This window comes from Thunnus thynnus, chromosome 13 (assembly GCF_963924715.1).
Source record: "Thunnus thynnus chromosome 13, fThuThy2.1, whole genome shotgun sequence".
In the NCBI taxonomy this organism is placed as follows: domain Eukaryota; kingdom Metazoa; phylum Chordata; class Actinopteri; order Scombriformes; family Scombridae; genus Thunnus; species Thunnus thynnus.
Window position 1 is genome coordinate 23091192 of NC_089529.1, and position 25027 is coordinate 23116218.

General features: G+C 38.9%; 1 protein-coding gene across 3 annotated transcripts in view; it reads left to right on the forward strand.

Moving 5' to 3' along the window:
* The window catches only part of LOC137195972 (glutamate receptor 1-like), a 102889-nt gene that overhangs the window by 64754 nt on the left and 13108 nt on the right, over nt 1–25027 (forward strand). The window contains exons 7-17 of one of the 3 annotated variants that reach the window (XM_067608708.1): nt 2685–2852; nt 4228–4332; nt 5199–5306; nt 6155–6361; nt 8782–8997; nt 10776–10899; nt 11027–11168; nt 15243–15441; nt 16116–16363; nt 17152–17154; nt 22993–23107. In XM_067608708.1, coding sequence (XP_067464809.1) covers nt 2685–2852; nt 4228–4332; nt 5199–5306; nt 6155–6361; nt 8782–8997; nt 10776–10899; nt 11027–11168; nt 15243–15441; nt 16116–16363; nt 17152–17154; nt 22993–23107 — 1635 coding nt within the window. Of the gene's footprint in view, nt 1–2684; nt 2853–4227; nt 4333–5198; nt 5307–6154; nt 6362–8781; nt 8998–10775; nt 10900–11026; nt 11169–15242; nt 15442–16115; nt 16364–17151; nt 17155–22992; nt 23108–24710; nt 24826–25027 lie in introns of all 3 variants that reach the window. The other 2 variants (XM_067608707.1, XR_010931188.1) reach the window with 2 other exon arrangements.

Genomic DNA, 25027 nt, shown 5'->3' on the forward strand with positions numbered 1-25027 from the left:
ACCTGAAGCTCCATGCAATGTGACTGAACTAACACGGGTAAAAACATTTCCCTATTTAGAGACTAATGAGCCAATAGGCTAGACTTTGCATACAGTAGAAGTATTGAGTTTGACTATATCTGGACGTATTTGTAGTATCTGTGGTATCTGTAGAGGTTTAAAGACCAAAGTCAGAGCTGAAATCCTCAGAACATTAGAGACGGCATCAATGCACATTCAACTGTGACTGATAAGGTTTCTGTTCTCTGCTTGGTCAAGTGTTCAGTAAATATTCTCAGCATAAGATATCAAAGGCTCCTGGACACTTTCTTCACCAATATGTTGACCATTGATCAGCATTTCTCCATAACAATTTTGATAATCAATTAATCATTTTGAGTCATTTTTTAAGAAGAAAATGTCCAAATTCTCTGATTCCTACAGAGCCCCCCAACGGTCCTCGCAATATGTTTTGCATTGTCTTGCAATACTTTTGTGTTTCCTCACAATACTTTTCTTCTTCCATTCCTTCTGAGCCATTTCTGCTGCCAGCGCAACGCCCCAGTATGGATCAGCTCATTGAATTTTACTTTGAACTGGGCATTAAGTATGCTGATACAGTATTACTGCTCAATAGGCCTGGTTATGTAATTAGTGAAAGTAAACTTGAAACGAATTCTTTGATCAAGAGGATTCTTCAGAAGAAAGCAGTACAGTAATCTGCAGGATGCTGTCAGCGTCATTCATGACCAGTTACTGTACAACTGCACGGATATCAATGGATGTATTCTGAATGTCAAGAGTATGGCCTACGAGTAAGTGAAGAGGATGTTCGCTTGATTATGAAAGAGCTGGATCCCAGAGAGGTTTCACTGAGGAAACATGGGAACCCAGAACTATTGCAAGGTAACGCAAAACATACTGTGAGGGAATGTAAAAAAAAAAAAAAAATCTCTCTGTGACCCTTGTGGGACTCTGTAGATTTTAGCTTCTCAAATGTGAATATTTCTGGTTCCTTTAGTTCTCTACAACAGTAAACTGAATATCTTTGAGTTCGGACAAAACAAGACATCATCTTTGGCTTCGGGAAACAGTGATCAACATTTTGCATGATTTTCTGACATTTTACGGTCCAAACAACTCTTCGAGAAAATAATCAACATTTTAATCGACAATGAAAATAATCGCTAGTTGCAGCTGTTAATTTTGTTTGGGAACATAATAGTGTTGAATAGTGTTGTTCGTACAGATATCAACGAAGGCAGGTGAAGAAAGGTCATATTACGCTACCCCAACCAAAGACCAATACTATGGAAAAACAGTATGACAACGATTATTTTCATTGTCGATTAATCTGCTGATTATATTCTCGATTATTTTGTCTATAAAATGTCAGAAAATAGTGAATAATGCCCATAATAATTTTCTATTAGCCAGTGTGACATCTTTAAATATCTTTTGTCTGATCAACAGTCCAAGTATGACACAGAAATGTTCAAATTCTCACATTTGAGAAACTGCAACCAGCAAATATTTTCCTTCATCGGCAGATCAGACGGTCACACTGAGCCTGATTGCATCCTGCTACACAACACAAGAGCAACAGACTCTGAACAACAACCAACATTAGCTTTCCTGCTAAAGTCTCCTTCTTATCTAACTTACAGACATGAACACATGTCTATTTAACATTTTGATATTTATATCAACTAGATTTCCATATAATCAGTTCATTTTCAAATGCACCAAAACAGAAGAACAAACATCTAAATCACCAGCAGCAGCTCACGGTTGCCGGCTGTTGAAAGTAATGTAACATGCTTTCTGGTTTTTCCAGCTGCACAGCAATCAGAAATAACGACTTTCAGAGCAATGATGGAATGATTTTGTCTCTGTAAACAGATCTCAGAGAAACATGAACACATCTCAGGCCTCATCACAGTCTGAGACGACCAAAAAGAAGTTAAGTTTGACTGTATGGTGAAAACTTGATGCTACAGGGGAAGCTAGCTGTTCCACAACTGAATGGAAAGACTGCTAAATATAGCAGTGGTGCCAAATTGGGCTGCAGCTAGTGATTATTTTCATTATCAATCAATCTGTCGATTATTTCCTTGATTAATAGATTAGTTGTTTGATCTATAAAATGTCAGAACATGGTGAAAAATGTCAATTCCTGTTTCCCAAATCCCAAGATGACGTCCTCAAATGTCTTGTTTTGTCCACAACTCAAAGATATTCAGTTTATTGTCATAGAGGACTAAAGAACCAGAAAATATTCACATTTAAGAAACTGGAACCAGAGAATTTGGACATTTCTCTTGACTGAAATGACTCATCGATTATGAAAGTAGTTGGTGACTAATTTTCTGTCGATTTGACTAATTGTTGCTCCTCTAGTGCCAAAAAAAGTTTAAGAGACAGCCGATGCTTGATATCATGTGTTTTTTGTCTTAGAAAACTAAAATGTAAGTTAATTTTACTTTTTCGTTTTATTCAAAAATAAGTTTTTATTCATATTTGTCTTAAGTTCAATATTGATTTGTAAATCTGCACAGCAGCAAAGACTAAAAGGTCTCTAATATTAAAAAAGGGTTTCTAATAACTCAAACATGTCACATAGTGTTTTTAATTTTTTTTTTTTGTATCACTACGAGCTGCTGTGGTTTAAAGAGTTTGGTAACTGCTGATCTCTGACTGCTCAGTATACAGGAGCTCTGACGTACGACGGCGTCAGCGTCATGGCGACGGCTTTCCAGAACCTGCGGCGGCAACGGATCGACATCTCTCGCCGCGGCAACGCAGGGGAGTGTCTGGCCAACCCTCCCGCTCCCTGGGGACAGGGCATCGACATACAGAGAGCCCTGCAACAGGTACACACACATACACACACACACACACACACACACTATGTAGCATGTAAACGTTAATACACGCAATAAAATGTAACGAAAACACTGATGCACATCATGTTGGGCCAATTTTAAACAGTGATAACTGAGTTTTTTGTCTGTATGTCTGGTTTTCATCATAGGACAAATGTGTGTATATGAATGTAGAGGAGAGTGTCAGTGTTCCAGGAATATAAGACTCAACATGTTTACATTTTGTCAAGTAGTCTCCATTAAAAATCTGCTGAATCAGCTGTCAGCAGTCCCTGTTTGCAGTGTAGCCATGAACTTACAGACAACTGATACTGACTCTGACCAATACTGAAGAAAACTTAAAAATGTGAATATTCTCAGGCAAGTTTTGCAGCCATAGGGAATGTTTTTCTACATGATTTCTAAGCAGATTTATGGATGTTTATTCATGATGGACATGAGAGATGATGATATCCTTGGGAAGTGTCACACTGAATTTAAAAATATGTGAATCATGTCTGTATATTTAATCATTTATTTTATTGTATTAATGTTTTAAAGTCTTTGATTCCCATTGTCCTTTATCTGTTTAATCTAGTTCTTGTTTTATTTTGTATTATTTTAGATTGGTTTCATTACATTTGTTTAAACTAGATACAAGAAGTACCTGCACACTCAATCAGAGCTCCCTTTTCTTTATTTGTGATGTTTTGACCAACTATGAGGCATATATATATATATATATATATATATATATATATATATATATATATATATATATATATATCAAATGACAAATGACAATCATCTAATGACATCCACATGTGTCAAGACACCATCATCATAAAAGGAATAAAAAACATTACAAAGGTCATACAAATATAATAGGAGGTCTTGACGCTAATTGTGTCCAAATTTTTCGGTCAACAAAAAAATTACAATGAAAAACAGAAATATCAAACACTCATCTCATATAATTAGTAGTAATAAGGTGGTTGCCATAAGTTAACCTCCTTGTATCCAGCACCACTACTTTGTTTTCATTCATTACATTTGTATATTTTTTGGCGTATTAGTCTCATTGTTTTTACTGTTCACATTTGTTCTGTCTTATTATCAGCTTGTTAGTCATTTATAAAGCACTTTGAATTGCACTAACCTGTACAAAAGATGCTATACGAATAAAGTTTGATCAATTGATTGAGTGTGTGATCGCATTTGAATGAGTTATGAATCAAAGAAGGAGTTTTGATGCAAATTTCGGCCCAGACTTCAACTCCTGTGCACCCCTCCGGAGAGCCGCCTCACAGTTTTAAAACCTCTGATAGAAAATAAACATGGTGTGTGTGTGTGTGTGTGTGTGTGTGTGTGTGTGTGTCCGCAGGTGCGTCTTGAAGGGCTGACGGGTCAGGTTCAGTTTGATGAGCGAGGACATCGCACCAACTACACGCTGACAGTGATGGAGCTCAGTCACACTGGACCCAGGAAGGTGCTGCTGCTCGCTGTTTTGTCCTTTTTGTTAAATGAGTTTCATTTTAACAGAAGTTTGGTTTGGAGTCACACTCAGCAGAGAGTCAGGACTTGGCAGGTTTTCACTATATCAGCTCATTTCAGTAATTAGCTCCCTCTTCTCTGATTAAAGGTGTGATAATCAGTCAAATCAGCTTGTTTGGTATAAAAACCTGCAGACTCGCAGCTTTCTTTTCAACCCCATCAGCAGCACAGAAGTACAGTATGAGTTCTTATTGTAGTAAGTAAACAGTTGGTTGCTTCATAGAGGTTCAGGCTTCAAATGAGACTTTAAAGTCTGGATTTTATGTTTACAACTTGCAAACATCTTTGTCCGTCACTTTTAATCATTTTTGGGGCAGAGGGAGCAGAGCAAAGACATAAACAGGACTTTAACTTACAGGCTATAAGCATCTTTCTGTGTTGGGTATCTGTATTGATGAAGTCTCTTATTGGAAAGGAGGCGTACTTTCTCCTTCTAATCTGCACGAAGTTGCTCTGTTCATTCACGGGTAGCTACAAGATGCTTCATGTATACAGATTCATACATTGGTAATGCACCCAAACAATCAAAATCTGTAAACGTACCTAAATAATATGGAACCATTTGAAAAAAAGCCCGCAATAAAGTGCGATAAAAACATTTGCTGTGGAAATATAGCAGGTCACAGAGTACGGTGTGACAGTGTTATCTTGTAATTATGAGATATTAAGTCATATTTGTTTTTTCTTTGGTGATTGCAATGTGCTTCTGTTGAAAACAAAGCAGTAAAGACCTGTCAGATGACAATTGAGACAGTGAACAGAGGCTGATGATTTGTAGTCTAACAGTGACGTTGTGTTCAGATTGGCTACTGGAATGAGAAGAGAGGCTACGTGAACACGGCCATCTACAAGCCAGTGGTGGAGTCCCTGGGTCTGCAGAACAGAACCTACATAGTCACCACCATACTGGTAAGACTGGGAGGACACAACACTGTTCACCTTACTCAAAATTTTATAAGGTAAAAAGGTGTAGTTCATGGCAAACCTGACAGTTTGAAAAAAATGACAAAGAACATAAAAAAAACATGAGAAAAGAACATTTGCAAGAAATTTGACTTATAAATAACAAAAACTAAAGGATTCAATTTAGATTTCTAATGACCCTTTTGTAAACTGAGAAGTCAGAAACACAACAGTTTTGAGTTGCATCTAATTAATGTTCACAACCTGAAAATGAAATAATATACCTGTAGTCAGTTATATTTATGGCCACATGGGGGCAGCAGACATGTTGAAGTCCAATATTCACTCTCTTTTAGCTCTGTTTTTGCTCTCTACCAACTCCTGAGGGAAATATCTGGCTCTTAAGCTGCTAAATGCTCCACTATGTTCACCAGCTAGTCTACAGCTAACTGTGACTGTTTGCCGTTTGGTGCTGAGCAGGTAGTGTACAGGGGCTTTTTAGATCTTTTTCTCTGAAAACAGCTGCCTGCTGCTGCTGAAAATGACGCTATGAGAGCAATGAGAGTGGACCAAAACAGTAAAGCTACAGCCAAACAGATAAACAATAAGCTGAAACTCACTATAAAGCTCCGTAAAGCCGAGAGGAGCTGCAGAGTCACTGATAATTCTCTGTAGTTTCATCACTACGAGCCACAACCAACACATTACACACTGACTGCTGAGATTGTAATGATAGAAAATGTAGTTTATAGCTACTTTAAAAAAGTGATTATGAAGGAATCATAATATTAACTAGTTGATATTTAACCTATAAATAAAAGTAAATTGGCAGTAACAGTACTGTCTCTTCACAGGAAGCTCCCTACATGATGCTGAAGAAGAACCATGAGCAGTTTGTTGGAAATGAGAAATATGAAGGTTACTGTGCTGAACTGGCCTCAGAGATCGCCAAACACGTTGGCTTCACCTACCAGCTCCAGCTGGTGGGTGACGGCAAGTACGGCGCCAGAGATGCTGAGACAAAGATGTGGAATGGCATGGTGGGAGAGCTGGTGTACGGGGTGAGTGTGACTGGACCTGAACCACAGATGTGGATCAGAAAAAAACATTTTTGTCCTAAAACAGATAGTCACTGTAGTTTGTTGGGGACTATTTTCAGTGGCGGTGAGTGTTTTAGGGTTAGAGTTAGGGTTAGGGTTGTGTTAGGGTTAGGGTTAGGGTTAGGGTTAGGGTTGTGTTAGGGTTAGGGTTGGGTTAGGGTGGGTTAGGGTTAGAACACGTCACCCAATACCCAATTATGTTCCAAACACATAAAAAATATTTTAGCGGTCGATTTCTACTAGAGAATCTGAATGTGAGAAACCACCTAATAGTTAAAAACGACAATAAAAATAGTCTTCAGAGACCTTTTTTCAATAAAAAAAACATGAGGCTTGCTGAAAAAAGGGTTGTTGCTCTACTGCAGTCCACTTTAGATGATGAGGAAGGCTGTGATTGGCTTATAGACATCCAATCAAATAAGTCTGTGCATATGAGTGGAGTCAGATGACAGTAATCATGGATGTAGACATCCTAAAAAAGTTATGTCCATTGGAGTAGTCAACGGATTTGAACGGGTTAATAGTTTTTGGACAACAACGGAGGTTTGTGATACAGACAATACTTATTAGTAGTGGCGGCTGGTGATCACAGACACTGAGAGGCTTCTGCTGTCACAGTTTGTTGTCTGGCTTGGTGCACTGTAGCAGACTGATTAGTAGTGATTTAAGAGATCTGCAGCCTCAGATACTTGGGCAGGGAAAACAGGATTTAGATGTACAAATTAGAGCCCTGCGCGGGACTGTTTCCTTAATCCCGCTCCTGCCTGCTCCCGCTGGATTTCTGACCATTACTGCTCGCTCTTGCAATGTGTCCACTCCTGCCCACACCCACAAACATTCTGATCATTCATGCCCGCATAATAGAGTTGCATTGATTTAGTGTCTTCTCCCATCCTCCAGGGAAAACACATTATTTTTCTGCGTAGTATTAATAAAGAGACACTTTTTGCTACGGTAATAACATAGCAAAATTACGTTCTAGGGCATAATTACATTCATAATAGTCCAATAATTACAGTTATTCTCATGCAATAAGTAGGCTACGTCTGTTCTAGGGCAAAATTACATTGTATTTATTTTAGCCTACTTATCATTTTAGAACGTATGTTGTTGGCTGTGGTTGTTTGTTTTGCTGAGGTTGTTTTATTTTTTTTAGTTTCCGTGTGTCTTTTAACGCACTGATCAGGAGCAACTGAACTGAATTGAGTAGTGCTCCTAAGGATGATGACGCGCAACTCCTCTGTTACCTCCTAAAAGAGTGCAAAAGTAGTAATAACCTGCAGTATCGCATAATGCAATATGCATGCATTGTTTGGTGTTTCTGTTCCTTGCTTGTTCAGGTGAAGTCAGCAGGTTGCAGCAGCCGGTGGTGCACGCTCATGAGTGTGTGTGTATGTGAGGAGGAGGAGCAGCGGCAAGTAGCGGTGTCAGGGAGCATCAGGAGGAGCGCTGACTGAGCACTCAGCCCGGCTCTATGAGAGTCAGCCTGCAGCGCTGCCTAAATCCAGGGACCCACAGTATATTTTTTGACCGCCTGCAGCAGAGTTAAAACCGCCCACTCCCGCAAGATTTGCGGTGGGTCCCGTGGGACCGTGCAACCCGTGTTGATCCCTCCAGAAGAGTTCCAGATACTTGTAGAACCAATGCCAAGGCTGATGAACACCATTCTCCATAAAGATATTCCCTCACTTAGTATTTTGATGATGGTGGTGGAGAGCGCTGTCTAACACCTCAGTCCAGAATCTCCCATAGGTTTCAATTGGGTTGAGACCTGGTGACTGTGAAGGTCATAGCATATGATTCACATCATTTACATACTCATCAAACCATTCAGTGACCCCTCGTGTCCTGTGAATTGACATTGTCATCCTGGAAGAGACCACTCCCATCAGGATAGAGATGTTTCATCATAGGATAAATCTGATCACTCAGAACAACTTTGTGTTGATTTGCAGTGACCCTTCCCTCTAAGGGGACAAGTGGACCCAAACCATGCCAGCAAAATGCCCCCCAAAGCATAACAGAGTCGATAGATCCCCTCACTGTATGGATCAAACATTCAGACCTGGACCGGTTTTTCCTTTAATTTGTCACCCGTCTGTATATAAACAGTATGATGTGAAGCAAAACGTGTCTGCTTGAGCTGGAAAAGTTTCAACGTCAGCAAAGAATGTGCAGTTATTGAAAGTTCAGTCCACTGCAGTTAAACTGAACAGAAAAGAGCAAAAAGGAGACATGAAGGAAAATAAGAAAAACATTGAATTGTGTCCATGTCTGTTTGTGGCTGTAAAAGAACTCCAGTGATTAAAACCTTCCTGTGTTGTATCTGAGCTTGCTCTCTCTCTCTCTCTCTCTCTCTCTCTCTCTCTCTCTCTCTGCAGAAGGCCGACGTCGCTGTCGCTCCGCTCACCATCACTCTGGTGCGAGAGCAGGTGATCGACTTCACCAAACCCTTCATGTCTCTGGGAATTTCCATCATGATCAAGAAACCCACCAAATCCAAACCGGGCGTCTTCTCCTTCCTCGACCCGCTTGCCTACGAGATCTGGATGTGCATCGTGTTCGCCTACATCGGAGTCAGCGTGGTGCTCTTCCTGGTGAGGTCTGGTGTGTGTGTGTGTGTGTTTGAGACTGAACAGATGTGTGTGTTTAGAGGTTTATGATCGTCTTTTGTCTGTCATCTTAGAATTTATATTATTCTTAATTTCTCTCATGAAACATAAATAGATAGATAGATAGATAGATAATTAGATAGATAGATAGGTAGGTAGGTAGGTAGATAGAATACTTTATTAATCCTAAGGGAATAAAGTGTTAGAGCAGCTACTGGACGAAAATCAATATACAAAAACAATGAGGTTGGTAGGTAAGGATTCGGTAAATAGAATACCTAAAATATAACTCAAATTATGAATAGCATAATATAACCATAACTATAATACTATCTGCTGAGTATACATTGTTCAATGATCTTAATATGCTATAGAACTGTACATTAGTGCATGTGAGATGGATATTGCTAAGCTAATAGTAGCATGTCAAACATCACAATAATATAATGAATGAATAAATACAAAAAACTCATTTAATATGTATATAACATTTAATGCCCCCCCCTAACAGAGTCCATTAATAAATAGTCTCTGCCTTTTGGCATAATTTATTAATCAACTAAAATACTGCATTATGCTGACAAATTATTAAACTTGGAGGACAAACAAGCAAGCACATCCTGAAAAGTAAAATGTAAATCTGAAGCTGACTCCTAAATCCTGGATGTCCTTGAATGCAACAAAAAAGATAAAAACAAAAGAATCAAACATTTTGTGAAAATTAATTTAAGAGGAGATGGAAATATACAGATATAACTGCTATACATGCATGGCTTTAGTCTCTAGTTATTAAATGATGGAACAAGGCAAAACAGAAATTATCCTCAAATTATCCTCGATGTTACACCTCAAAGAAACCCGACAAGCTCAACAGCTTTGGCTAACAATACTTCACTACCCATGAGCCTCGGTTGCCGTTGCTATGGAGAAGAAACCAGTCGGAGGCCAAATCAGAGCGGTAATGAAATCAAAATGCATCTTTGTTGAAGTTAAGAACAAAACACGACACCGCATTTGCTAAATTCATCCACAACTGACCAAAATCTGAAAATAAATTGATTCAAACTGCCGATTGTAAAATCTGGTTTCTCAACAAAATAATGTTTAGCTACCGTCTGCCGTTACTGGTGTGTGAATTTGAAGGTCTGTGATTGGATGCTTCCAAGCAGTAGAAGAGCTCCAACTGTGAGTCATCAACACTATCAATGTGAAAATGAGACTTTAACTTCAGGAAACAGCTCCAACTTCACAACTCTACGCCAGTTCCAGTAGTATTAAAGCACTTTGGTGAACACCTGCTGTTTTTTAAATTTGCTCTACAAATAAATGCAACTTAACTTTACCTCATTTACATCTCTAGTCCTAATGAATATTGCACTAAATTGAATTGCGTTTGTAATTAGAGGCAGTCATGGTAAATATCTTCCACAGTGTCTTGTGTGGAAAACAGGCAGGTAAATGTAAACAGAGGAGCTGCACCCGTTGATTATCAGAATATTTCAATTAATCGATTACTCATTTAGTTTACAAAATGTGGAAAAAATAGTGAAAGATGGCTGTCAGTTCCCCAGAGTCCAAACTGATGAGATATTCAATTTTAATCTGATAAATAACAGAGAAAAGAAACAAATCTTCACATTGAAATCTTTCTTTGAAGTTTCTGATGATAGACTGATCCGTTAATTGTCTCAGTTTAATAGTAAACAGAATTATTTATAAGAAAATTACCTTTAATTTGTGCTGGTGACGTCTGTGTGTGTCAGGTGAGTCGGTTCAGTCCTTATGAGTGGAAGGGCGAGGATGAAGATGATGAAGATGAAACTCTGCCTTCCTCTACCTCCCGGCGAGCTCTGCCTCCCTCCTCCTCTGAACTCACTCACTCTCCAGGTATCTCACCATCCTCGTCATCCTCATCACAGACGCTTTTATCTTCTTTATTTTCGTTCTAGTCACATGTGAAACTGTTGTTTTCCACATGATATGAATCTAACTATGATATTATTTTATCTGTCAGGGTTCTCACAGGCTCAGGTCCAGAACCAGAACCAGCAGAAAGAAAAGGAGAGTCCCGAATACACCAATGACTTTGGGATCTTCAACTCTCTCTGGTTCTCGCTTGGGGCCTTCATGCAGCAGGGCTGTGACATCTCCCCAAGGTAGGACACCTGGACAAACACATAACGGGTCTGTCATGATGCTGACGTCTGAGGCACACTTTAATTCTGTAAACACCCAAAATTATTACTGTCTCAACCCATCGTTTTTCCATTTTTAAAATCATTTTGACCTGACGAAGATCCAAGTAGGATCGAAACGTTGTCCTGATCAGATTGTGTTGCTCAGAGTAAGTGTGCAGGTGTTTTTCATTGATGCTGCTTTCTAATAGCCTTGCACCAACATGATGTACGTATAATTACCCTCCTTCAACTCATAAACCTACCTTAAACAGCACTCACGACGAAGATACTCCATAACACCACTACCCAGGAACAAACCTCTGCAGGACTCTTGAATTCACAGAGGGATGTCTATGAACGTATAATCGTAAGAGACTCTTGGTTTGGCGGAGGGACTGAATCGATTAATGGCCTACAGAAAAAAATCCAACATCTTTTTGAGATTGAATAGGAATATGAATATGAACACTCAGTGACTACCTACGTAACAAATAGATCCACAGGACCTAAGAATTACAAAACTATCACCCACTGTTGGACGGGACAACAAGGCCTTTTGTGATACATGGTGTGAAGTCTTACGGTACTAATAATCCAAGAAGCTACTGATCACCTTTCTAGGATTAATGACTATATACAAACTGTGAAAACTGAGCTGTTAGCTGAAACCTCAGATATTGAAAACTGATCAGATACAAAGCAGAACTTAAAACGGAGATAAAAATCTACCAAAATTAAGAACTTTAAAAGGGATTAGGATGACTACAAACTACAGAAAGTTGAGCTTTGGTGCAACGGGAAATGTCAAGCTGAGAACAAAAGGGGATCCCCGATCCAACAGAGGGAATCGCTCTCGACAGCCTGCCGTGTCCAGCGCATCATCACTGCGGTGTCCAGCGCATCATCACTGCGGTGTCCAGCGCATCATCACTGCGGTGTCCAGCTGGACAGCGAATCAGACGGCTGATTCCCTAACTATTAACTATTAACCCAAGAGTTAACCCTCAGACATCAACGTATAAAGAACCACGTGAAGCTTTATGAACTGAGATACACACATAAACAACCATCAGAGACATACAGAACATATTAATGGAGACACACACACACGTTATCATGAAACACATACAATGCTGTGTGACATACTGCCGGGTTAGTTGTATGTTACTTCTGTGGGAAGGCCTGAGGCTGTTTCTATTCTGGATCAACTGCACTGTGTGTGTGTATGTGTGTGTGTGTGTTTTCCTCGTAACCTCATTAAAGTGATGTTACAGTCATGTTTCTTTATACGTACATCATGTACTGTACATGTAACATAAAGGTAAAGTGTGTGTGTGTGTGTTTGAGGATCTTTACTATCAATCCAAAATATGCAACAGACTAGAAAACCTACGAAAACCTACTTGAACTTGATGATTCATAATAAAAACAGATACGTGATATGAAGGGAAAATTAAACTCAATTTAAAATGTGTTCAACCTGATCAGACACTAATAGAGAGAGAACAGCAACACCGGCAGGAACATTATTATCTTATTAAGATACTCAAATAGTGACAGAGAGAAGCAGGTCTTCATTTCTAATTTCACCTGTTAAACAGGGCATGTCGTGCTTTTTGTTATTTCTTGTTATTTTTATACTGTTATACTGAAACAATTAGTCAATTAATCAAACAGAAAATTAATGGGCAACTATTTTAATAATCGAATAATCATTTTATTAAATTTTTCAGTGAAACATTAGCTGGTTCCAGCTTCTCAAATATGAGGATTTGAAGCTTTTATGTGTCATGATAGTAAACTGTTGGGTTTTGGACTGTTAATCAGACAAAACATCTGAATAGGTTACCTTTGACTTTGGGAAATTATAATGAGCACTTTTCTCTATTTCCTGACATTTTATAGACTAAACAATTATTCGAGAAAACAATCGTCAGATGAATCGATAATGAAAATAATCATTAGTTGCAGCCCTAGTTGGCATTCTTTCTTTAAGCACATAAGCAAGTCATTCTCCGCTGAACTTAGCACATTAGCATATTATTCTGTCATGATGCCAAAACACTGAGAAGGTTAGAAGCAGTTCGCACGTGATTTTATGTGTTTGTTTATTTTCCATCAGAGCCGCAGGAATATCACCACGCGTGTCACAGAGGGATCGACCTGTGTTGACTTTCCGCTCGTGAACAAAAATGTTGGTCTCCTTTCCTCTCTCACCTGATCCTCTTTCATGTTTGTTTACTGGGAGGTGATGCCTACTGTGCAGTCACAGAGACGGAAAACACCTGACCTGCATCTCTCTGCTTAGACTGTGATCTCTGATCTACTGTTGATGTGTGTTTGTGTGTATCCAACTGTGACAGGTAGTCAGGCGGTGGTATATAAGATAATTTTTGTGCCCTTGAATGAATTTTAATCCAATTAGGAATCAGTGTGCTACCTTTGAATTAGTTCATTCTTTCAGAGTGTAAAAAAATATTCATCTTTGTAAAAGACTTATTTTCCTCCACAACTCATTGACTCGACTCAAAAGTGATTCAATGTGCCTTTAAAGTCTAACATCCCCCACAGGCTTTAGAGTTCATTAAAGCCACAATATGAAAGTGTTTATTACAACAATTAACATCCTGATGATTTATCTTTTCTCACAGTCTTACTAGTGGTGGTGCTAAGAAATTTACATTTTTACCACCCACTGTTTTAGAGCTTTCACAGACTGCTTGAGGTATGAAACGTTAGATGAATATATATAATATAATAATAAGTTTATTCACTCAAAACTCAAGAAGACACAAAAGCCAATTTAAAAAGATGGGTCTTCAATAGTTTTTTAAAAGCTTCTACAGAGACTGTTGACCGTATATGTATAGGAAGAGAGCTCCATAGGGTTGGAGCCACAAATGCAAAGGCAAGATCACCTTTGGTTTTCAGCCGCGAGCGAGGGACAGCCCATAGGTCCTGGTCGGAAGACCTGAGTGACCTACCAGGACCAGTGTGTGTTTATGTGAAGTAAATAATGTAGTCAGACGTTATTTTTTTAACACTGCTGCCATGTTGTGGAGCAGCTTTCTGTCACACATCCACATGTTAAAAATGAAAGAGGCTTATTTATGGAACAGGGTCTCATATTTATAATGAAATATTCAATGACATTGTCATCAAATTGTTCTTGAGGTTTTCTTGATGTTGGCGTTATTATTTTTTATGTTTGTTGATTTTGGCTTTCAGTATTTTATTTAGTTTTATGTTGAATGTCTTGTGTTTTTTATGCGTCTTTGTCTTTTAACATCTTGATGAAAATCAGTGTTTTCACTTTAACATGTTATCTCTTGGTTTTAGATTTATGTCTGCAATCCATAAATAAATCACATCATATCATACATACTGTATATGCATCAGTAGATGAGACTCTCGTTTTCAATTGGTCAGTGTGGTCATTTTCAAAAAGAACGCCCTGTTGTAAAAAAATAATCCAGGGACAATACACAGCAGAGCTGCAACAAATAGTCGATTCATTGATTAGTCGATCAACATAAAGTTAATTGTTAATTGTTAATCAATTAAGTAATTTCTTAAGGAAAAATGGCAAACATTTACTTGTTGCAGCTTCTCATGTGATGTGAGGCTTTTATGTGTTGTGCATGACAGTTCTGAATATGTTTAGATTTTGAACATTGATCCGACAAAACAAACAACCTGGACTTTAAGAAATTATTACGGGCAATTTTCTCTCTTTTCTTGCATTGTTGTTTATTAGACAAAATGATGAATTGAGAAATAATCGGTAGATTAACTGATCATCAAATCAAATTTATTCTTTACTGTCATATGCATGACGTGCTGTAACATAACTTCCAAAAATAACAGCTTTAGGAGCCAAAAGATAAAATATTGTCCTTGTGGTTCGGTTGCCAGAGGATGTTTTAATGTTTTTTTTCTGACAAAGAGAGCTTTTCTCTCAGTAAAACTATCTTGGCTAAATAAAAGTTTAAAAAAATCAAGCTGCTGATTGATCTGTCTCCTTCTTCCCTCGTCCCTTCCTGTTCTCTGCAGGTCTCTCTCAGGTCGAATCGTGGGAGGAGTTTGGTGGTTTTTCACCCTCATCATCATCTCCTCCTATACAGCTAACCTGGCAGCCTTCCTCACTGTGGAGAGGATGGTGTCGCCCATAGAGAGTGCAGAGGACCTGGCCAAGCAGACAGAGATCGCCTACGGGACCCTGGACGGAGGCTCCACAAAAGAGTTCTTCAGGGTGAGGACACATTGTTCTTCTTACTTTTTATTAAACCAGATTTATTCCAATCTGCGCTGCGTTGGAGGTCTGATAGAACATGCTGTTATTCTGGGATAGATGGAAAAAAGTGCTGCGTTCTTTGAATTTCTTCAATCAAAAAGAGTCCAAAACAGGTTGAATCTAAACCCTGTTTATTATCATCAGTATGTACACAGTTAATAAATAGTTATACCACAATATAATGTAGTTGTTAGTGGATTTAAGTGTTAATTCATGTATTTCTGTGGACACCCACAGTTTGCTGCTCTATAAACAGATAATGAATGACATTATAATACTATTATATATTTATTTATATACACTCTATATACTTTTTGTCTGAGAAAATACATATATGCTATCATCTTATACAAATGTACTATACACATATATTATTATTATTGTTTTTTTTCCATTTTGATAAAGCTAAGCCAGAAGTTTCCCCCTGCTTCTAGTCTTTATACTAAGCTAGGCCTGTCAAAGCATTCCTTTTATTTCACGTCAATATATTTTTGCCGGCATTATATAACTCTTGAAAGGTAATCGGGACTCAAAGTAAAAAGCAGTAAAAAGGTTGTCCTTTCATGCTCAATGACAGTACTGTATAATACCCTTATAATTATTCTGTCTTTACTATTTCCTCCAACTTTTAGCGGTCAAAGATCGCAGTTTTCGAGAAAATGTGGTCGTACATGCGGAGCGCAGACCCGTCTGTGTTCGTCAAGAACACCAATGAGGGTGTGATCCGAGTCAGAAAGTCGAAGGGGAAGTACGCCTACCTGCTGGAGTCCTCCATGAACGAGTACATCGAGCAGAGGAAGCCCTGCGACACCATGAAAGTAGGAGGCAACCTGGACTCGAAAGGCTACGGAGTGGCCACACCCAAAGGATCGCCTCTCAGGTACACTCTGAATCTCTGGACAGGGGACGCTCAGTGTGGGGTTAATGTTGGTGTCCTGTTTTGTCTGTTTTTGTGGGAAATTAGACCAATCAGAGCAGTGATATCGATATGAATTTATTAATTTAACAGCTTCAGTTGATCCCTGTCATCACCCGCTGCTGGTGGATGTGGCCACTGATCAAGACTTTACACATTTTAAATGATAAATACTCACAAGTGCAAACTGTGGTGTTTTTTTAAATACGCATATTCTTTCATGATTTCAGTTTTCTTGGTTTTAAATAAAAAAAAAATTAAAAATATATAGTTTTCAGGAGGAAATATTCAGCATTTAATCAAAACACTGGCATTGGTCACATAAACCAAACTAAATACAGATTTTTAACAATTTCATGGAAGGAAGATGCTGATGTTCTGGTGCAGAGGTTTGGACCAGTCATGGGTTCAGTGATTTCAAACTCGACTAGATAAAATCAAAAGGACTTGACCTTGACACCAGTGACTCTTGATGAAACTTGGACTTGAGCCTTATGGCTTCAAAGACCTGAGGCTACTTGGCTGGAGCAGCGATATCTTCAGACACAAGACAAATATTGCCAACAGGAAGAGCAGTTTTTTCAGTTTTTAAATTCTTTTCAGTACGAAAAAAAGGAAATGGACACGGTACAGTGAGATAAGAGCTTGTAATGACATTGATTTCATGGAAAACACATAAACTGCTGCTTATTTTTGTTTGTTATTTAGCTGATTTAGTTAATTTTGTCTTGAAAACAACCTACGAGATGTAGGTTGTTTTTCATATCATGTGCAACCGCAACTCAGTTTTAGGTCTTTGTTGTCCTCTTTAGTGTCTCTCGTAAGGCTGTGTAGATAAAATGAAGATGAGAGAGCATTTACGTCTTCATGCCTACGTATCAAAATGGTATTAAATGGGGTGCAAAATGCCTTATGACTTGTAACAGACTTGAATCCCAAAATTTAGAGATTATGACTTGGTTTGGGACTTTACTGTGAAACTGAGACTTACCTGCAACTTGAAAAACAATGACTTGGCCTCACCTCTGCAGAGCACAAAGTACTGTAACAATTATGGCCAATTCACATAGAAAGCGTTTTTAGAAGCATTTTTGACGTCCATCACTCGCACGTCTCACTGAACAGATATTTTTCCATTTTATTAAATGTATCAATCCACACTGACTCCAAGACACGCGCAAGTGAAGCACATCTCACGGAGACACCCTCTCTTTTTTTACGCTCCGAGACTGTTTCTATCGCATTTAGTGAAGCGTAATCTGCACAGACAGCTGTTTAAATTACACAAATATCCTGCTGTATATGTGTTTTGTTTATTAACGGTATCTACATCGGTTGATCAAGGCTTCCAGTCTGTCTGTGAGCTCGCGTGTTTCATTACAGGCAGATTCCCCTCACGTGCTACAGTGGGCCGGACTGGGAAATAAAATCAATAAATCAATAAATACAAACACTGTTGATTTCTTCCCATGGAGCCAACATGAAAACTGTTTTGGTTCAGTAAATTTCTGCTGTCAGACAGCTTGGGGAAGGCAGGTTAGCCGGCCGCTGGTCAGGAGCTACTGCTGACAGACGGCCAGTTCTGTGGACAAAGACGCTGAATGCAGGTTGGAGTCGGTGTGGATTGAACAGATAGAACGTGCTGCTCACGTCTCGCTTCCTATGTGGATTCCAAGTTAGACCAACAGGACATCTTCTCAAAAAAATAATGTTTGGAGACCTTGGCTGATGGTACCAGAGCACTATCAGGTTTTAGAGATGATGACAAACTTAATGTATTTTCTTTTTACTCTCAAAAATCTGTATCTATGATTGGAATATCTAAACCCTACAAAGCAACCACAACCGTCACAGGACAGTCGGCCAGTTTTGGGTTTTAGACTTGTTTACTGTCTGTCTGTGTCAGTCTGTCAGTCTGTCTGTCTGTCTGATCGTCAGTCTCTTAATCTGTCTCTCTGTCTGTCTTGTCTCTCTCTCTCTTTTGTTTATCTTGTCAATATTTGTGTTTTTCTGTCTGTCTGTCTGTCCCTGCCCTGTTGGTTTGTTTACCTGTCTGCTGTCATTTCTTCTGCCTGTCTGATTGCCAACCTGCCTGTCTCTCTGCCTCCACAATCACCAGAATACTGACAATGTCGCTAACACCCACATCTATCTGTCTGTCTGTCTATCTACATGTCTATATGTGAATGAGCACTGCTGCTGCCAGGTAAAACCTCACACTAAAAACAACTAGACTTTGTTGAGCCTCATTAACATGTTAGTTGTTGTTTATTTAATTGATAAACTAATATTACTAATATTTATAGAAACAAAGGAGTATGACACCCCGAACAATAACAAAATACACTATACAAATGACTGTACACCCTAGCAACCCATGCAGCATGCCCTAAAAACCACCCATAATCACCATAGTAACCACATCATAAACTGTAACAAGCACCTATCACCATCCTAGCAACCATTCCACCCTAGCAATCACCTAGTAATGTCCCAGCAGCTGACTGGAACATCAACAAAAGCATCTAGCTCCATCTAACTCTGAGCCCAATAACAACTATGTAGTAACCACTTAGCAACCACCCAGGCATCCATAGTCACCACCTAGCAACCAGTTGGACTCACCTTATCAATCAGGCCCCAAACATCCACCTAGTAACCACCTGGCCATTCTTTGGTAACCAACCAAAACAGCAATACCACCAATGCTACGGTGGCAACAACAACTTTGCAACCACCTAGTAATGCACCATGGGCTATTTACCAACGCCTAGGTCTTTCTCAGGATATGTATAGTTATTGATTTTTCGGTTTATTATTGAGTTTGATCAAATGGGTTACATTTGGCAGAAGGAAACATTGTAGGTTTAATGTATTTGTACACTATTCTGTTAATTTGTATTCAGCATCAAAATGTTTGTTGGTTTGATATAGGTGTTGAATATTGAATTGGTTTTACTGGACACAGAATAACTGCCTCTAAAAGCTAAAAAAAAACATGATAAAAATACAGAAACCTGTTAGTTTGCAGGATTTTATTTTTACCTGACAGCAGCAGTTGAAAGTCATGTTATTTCCTTTTCTTTGTTTCAGACTTTGTCCATGTTTTTATCAGATGTTCTGAAAGAGAACATCGTTCTCATTCTTTCAGCTTCACATTAGCATTTTACAGCCAACCCAGAGTCAGAAAAAGGAAATTACTACAAAGATGAGATTAGTACATGCTGAATGTAATAATATGTATGTTCTTTTATGTTATAAAATGTTCAATTTCTGGAAAGCGTGTGTGTGAAGGCCCAAAGTATATCAATCTGTTACACAGAGAGCAAAACAGAGCCTAGTAAATTGGCTTGACTTTCTGCTTTCATGGCAAAATGGTTTTAGGTTTGTGCAGAGCAAATTAATAATTGAGAATTGCTGATATCTCTACAGTTGGTGAATTTTGAAAGCAGAACAGCCATGAAAGTTATTCACCTTTGTTGTCTGTCTTGTTGTTTACTTGATTCTGTGCGTGGAATTGCAAATTCAGAAAACATAAAATCATTCACCATTTTTGAAAAAAGAACAAGAAGGGTGTCCCTTTCTGTGATCAGTTGCCTAGCAACACTGTTGAGTAAAACCATTTGAGTGCTGGATATATTGTATAATCACCTTTGCACAAAATATTAGTTTCATTTGAAAGCAACATCAATTTGACACAGTTTTACTGTTGTTGATTGTACTCTTTTATAATATACCTGATGTTAAGAAACCATGAAGAATAAGGGAAAAATTTTGGCATCATCTGTGTTATAAACATGGAGTTTATACTCTGACTCTGGGTTGACTGGTTCTCAATACTAACAACTGACAATATCAAGTCAGCTGCTTCATTTCATTGTGTCCTCTGATTAAACTCCATTAACCAGCATCTGCTTTCCTCTCACTGTTGCTAAGACTTTTGATGACTGTGTTTCTGTTCTGACTGGATCATTTGGAGAGTATTGTTCCAAAATGACATTACAATGTCCATCTTCTCAAGGTGTCTGATTGATTGATTTCAGTTTCTGAATGTCAAAATAGTGACTTTTTAGAATGAGTGTTATACAATTTCGACTTCTAGGCCAGGCGAGATAAGCCAGAAGCAGGCCAAATGTAAATACTGCAAATTTATTGGCCATTGATTAATAACAAATGGCTTTGTAGCATTTCTATTATCTGGCTGTGGCTGGATTGGGATAATATTTCTATAATTTGGTTGTTGATAGCTGAGGAATAGTGCAGTATTATGGACAAACACCTTTCTGACCAAAGTTTAATGGCAACTTTGATTACATAAAGAAGTACAATGCCATTTAATTTATAAAATAACACAAATCTCTATGTCATAACATTTTGTTCTTGATTTTCTTGTATGTAATGTAGCTGAATTTTCACATGAAATTTATTATTTATTTTTGCACAGTTCAACTGGACCATTTTATGTTTTACATTGAATTGTTTAAATTAATATTTCTTTATTGTACATTTTTTATAAGCACAATGCACTTTAGAACAAAACTCTTCTGTTGCTGTTGCTATCATTACATTAATTTTTGTTATTGCACCTTAAAACTGAACTCGTTAACACAAAACTGATCATTTCATTGATTCATCCATAGAAACTTCACTGCAGCTTTCCGCCACTCTTTAGCTTTGATCATCACTGTTATGTAAAGGGGAACAACATGCAACTTAGATGGCATGAAATTGAAAGTGTAAAAGATGTTTTGCCACCTGCTTCCCCTCATTAGTTTGAACCTGAACCTGATATTTTATATTCCACGTGCTATTCATGTCCAAACATTTGACTGTTGTTCCTGCTTTATTTATCAGGTAATGAATGGAAATGAAGTTAAGGGGATACATTTGCAGTTTTTCAACCCAGAGGATGTAAAAATGTTGTTTTCCTTCATTTGAATTTTTGCATTGTGGTTTCTCCTAGACAGTTTTGGTTTTGGTTCTGCTGCAGTTGATCACTGGGCTCCTCACAAACCAGAGAAGCAATTGTTCCATCAATATGTGCTTCCCTTTACTGCCAAGAGGAGAGGGAGTTCAAGTCAAATGGGATGGATGGTAGAGATGGTAGAGATTACATTGTGAACGACTTGCAAGCGCTCATCAGACAAGTCAGGATGGTTGTGTGATTACACAGTTGGTTGAGTGATGAAAAAAATACGGGGCACTGACAGCATAACTATATATCCATTAAAGTTGGTTTTAATTGCCACGAATTAAGTTGGCATTACTGTTGTAAACAAGTCAGAATCTCATAATTACGATAACTCTGATATGACGTAACGCAGCAGAAGCCTTTCTCCCCAGCAAAACCCTCCAGCAACTCCTAGAAGTGCTCCTAGGCCTGTTGGGAAATGCAGTCTCCAGTATGTCCAGGCTTTACACCTGGATGTCCTCCCAGTCTGTCATGCTTGCTTCAAGCATCCTGGACCCCTCAACTGGCTCCTCTGAGTGTGAGGCATTGGTTAATTTTTCACTTTATCACATAGAGTGACAACAGCCAGCATCTTGACACACTTCATCCTTGCCGATTGTATCCACAATCTCATTCCCCATTATCATTCCCCACTATCTAGTCAAAGGTCCTCAGGCCAGGGCACTTTAGGCCAAAGGTTGAACAATGATTGAGACAAACCCCTGTGGAGCAGTATGATTCCAAAACTATATCTGCCTGGTACCTCTTAACTTCATGGAGTAGGTTCTGCTCCTTCACCCTGAGAGAGGTGATGATCCAAGATCCAGTCATCACTGCCAAGGTGCAAAATGTCCAAATCTTTCTCGAACCTACTCCTTGGGCATTGCCCTTCACGTTGTTGGTGGTGAGACCATCGAGTAATGGGTCCAATATGCTTTTTCAGGCTGTTTCCTGACTACAATCAGCAGCTTGACCACTAGGTACTCACCTGTGAGCACCACCCCAAACTTGTTCCAGGAACTGACCCTGGTATCACTGCTCTGAGATCTTTTTCAGTTAGAGATTCTCCAAGGAATCAGCCATCAATAGCAAATGGTTATACAGTTAGATTTGGTGGAAAAGGCTCTGCTCTTTTCAAAGAATCTATGAAGCAACAAGGATTCCTCTGGAAGCTTAACATATTAGGAGGAGAGTCACCTTTGCTTACAAACCTGGATTTTCTTGGGTCTTTCTTTTGGTTACATGTAGAGTGGAAGCAAGAATTGAAGCATGGTTTGTTACCCTGCTCTTGTCTGTAAGATTTGTGCTTTTGAAAATTAGATCTTTGAAAGGCTAAAATGTTATGGAATTCAACAGTGTTTAAACCCTGTGAAAAGGTGCAGCAGTGGTGCATTTCTCAAACTAAAGCATGTGTTTTGATATGCACAACTTTAAATGATGGGAAACAACATTTCAAGAAAGTCTGGGTTGAAGAGCAGTGAACTTGTCCTTTAATGAACCATTCATTTTATGATTACACCAATAATAACATCCCTATCATAAGTAGATTCATGCTATGATGTTGCTATATTCACTAAGGCAGTCCTCTGCTCATTAACACCTAGTTCCCTTCTATCCCTTATTGTTGCTATCATCCCCGTAGAAACCCTGTTAACTTGGCAGTGTTAAAACTGAACGAGCAGGGCCTGTTGGACAAATTGAAAAACAGATGGTGGTATGACAAGGGAGAGTGCGGCACCGGGGGAGGGGACTCCAAGGTCAGATCACCGTAACCCCAACGGGTAACGACAGGCAATGGCACACCGGGGTAACTGGCAACAACCCATAACTTAAATACCAAGCGTAAAACACTCTGGAAGGCAGCTCTGAAACTATACTAGAATCTACTGTTTGGGTGTCTTTCACTATTGTAGTAACACTGGTTTCACCTCTGGAATAGGAGGTGATATAAAATTATTCACTCTATGTCCTTGTTGATCCAGGGGGTATTTTACGAAAACACGTAAAAGTCTATTTCATGACAACAAATGACTCATTATTAGCTCTAGTACAGAGCTCACTCAGTTTTACTGGAGGCAGAAGGCTAATTTTTTTAAATATATTTTTTGGGGCCTTATTATAGGGACACTGTAGATATGACAGGAAATGAAGGGAGAGAGAGATGGGGGGGGGGCAACATGCAGAAAAGGTCCACTGCCGGATTCGAACTGCAGACTTTGCAGTTATGTGGCATACATCTTAACTAGTAGGCTACCGGAGCATGCTGAAAGCACGCTAATTTAATCCAGATTTCACAATTATTACATGCAACCAAACTTTATCTAAAAGCAGCATGAGATAGATAAAAAGAGAGAAAGATGGAGCTTATATCTGAAACACGATTTATCATGTATTCTTCTTGATTATGGATTAAAATCTATGATGTATTATTTATCATGTAGACTTGTTTCGAACATATCTGAAGACAGAAAACTGATGTAAAAACACTGGTGGTTTGTGAAAAGGCTAATTTATTTAGGTTTTCCTTACCAGTAAGTAGTGTATCTGTCTCACCAGCGTTATTTCAGTTGATGCAGAAGCTTCGGTAGAGGTCGTTATGAGCAGTTAACGTTTTTCAAGATGATCCACAAAATGTGTCGATTAAGGTTCAAGGTTCAATTTCCACGAAAACAGGTATATGTACAGCACAGGATAACCCAAGATTATTCATGAAGGCAATCATTGTAAACCAACTGAGGAAAATTAAGCCAAGATACCTGACAGTAAACCAGGATTATCCAGTTATCTTGCTTAGTAAAATACCCACTCTGGTCATTTTACCTCTGGAGTCAGTTACTTGTATTTTATGGACAGTGTTGACCCCAGTCCCCAAAAAGTTAAACCTCCCTCCACCACAGAATACAGCTTATATTTTTTCTATTTTTTGGATAGCAGACTCTATCTTTGTGAAGCAGTTTTGCTCAATAAACCCAAAGATCCCGGAGTGTTTTCAGCTCTTGCCGGTTACCCAAAGTGATATAGTAATACACATCTCGCACGTAGGGAGTCAGGCCAAACCAAGCTAGATGGAGTATTAATGCATATCACTTTGACTCTGACAATTTTCAAAACAGTTTTATGTGTGATTGTGCCTGTTTTCTGTTTGTTTTTGTTTTCCTTTCTGTTGTTGAGGTGTTCTCTGTAGCGCTAATGCCAGTTTTTCTAAAAATCGTTGCTGCCACTGCTGCTGATGCTGCTACAGCCACCGCAGCCCTGTTGCTGTGCAGCTGAACAATAACATAAGATAACATGGAGGTGCATAATGTTATTTATGTTATTTCCAACCCCCTCCCCCTCCCTTCCTCCTATGGTTCTTTGAAGAATCCCAGTAAACCTAGCAGTACTGAAGCTCAATGAACAAGCCGTCTTAGACAAGTTGAAAAACAAGTGGTGGTATGACAAAGGGGAGTGTGGACACAAGGACTCCGGCAGAAAGGTCAGTTCTTGAGGTCGCTTGGCCTGGTCCCAAGGTCATGTGTTGGTTTACCCCACCCCCACTTCCTCATTAACCCCACACCACAAAACCCCAAACATCAGCAGGTACACTCTGAAAATAAAAAGTTTTTTGCAGATATCAGTTTTCTGTATAGTAAGTAACGTGGTAGAAAACTTCTATAATGGGCACTTCATTTGGTGCC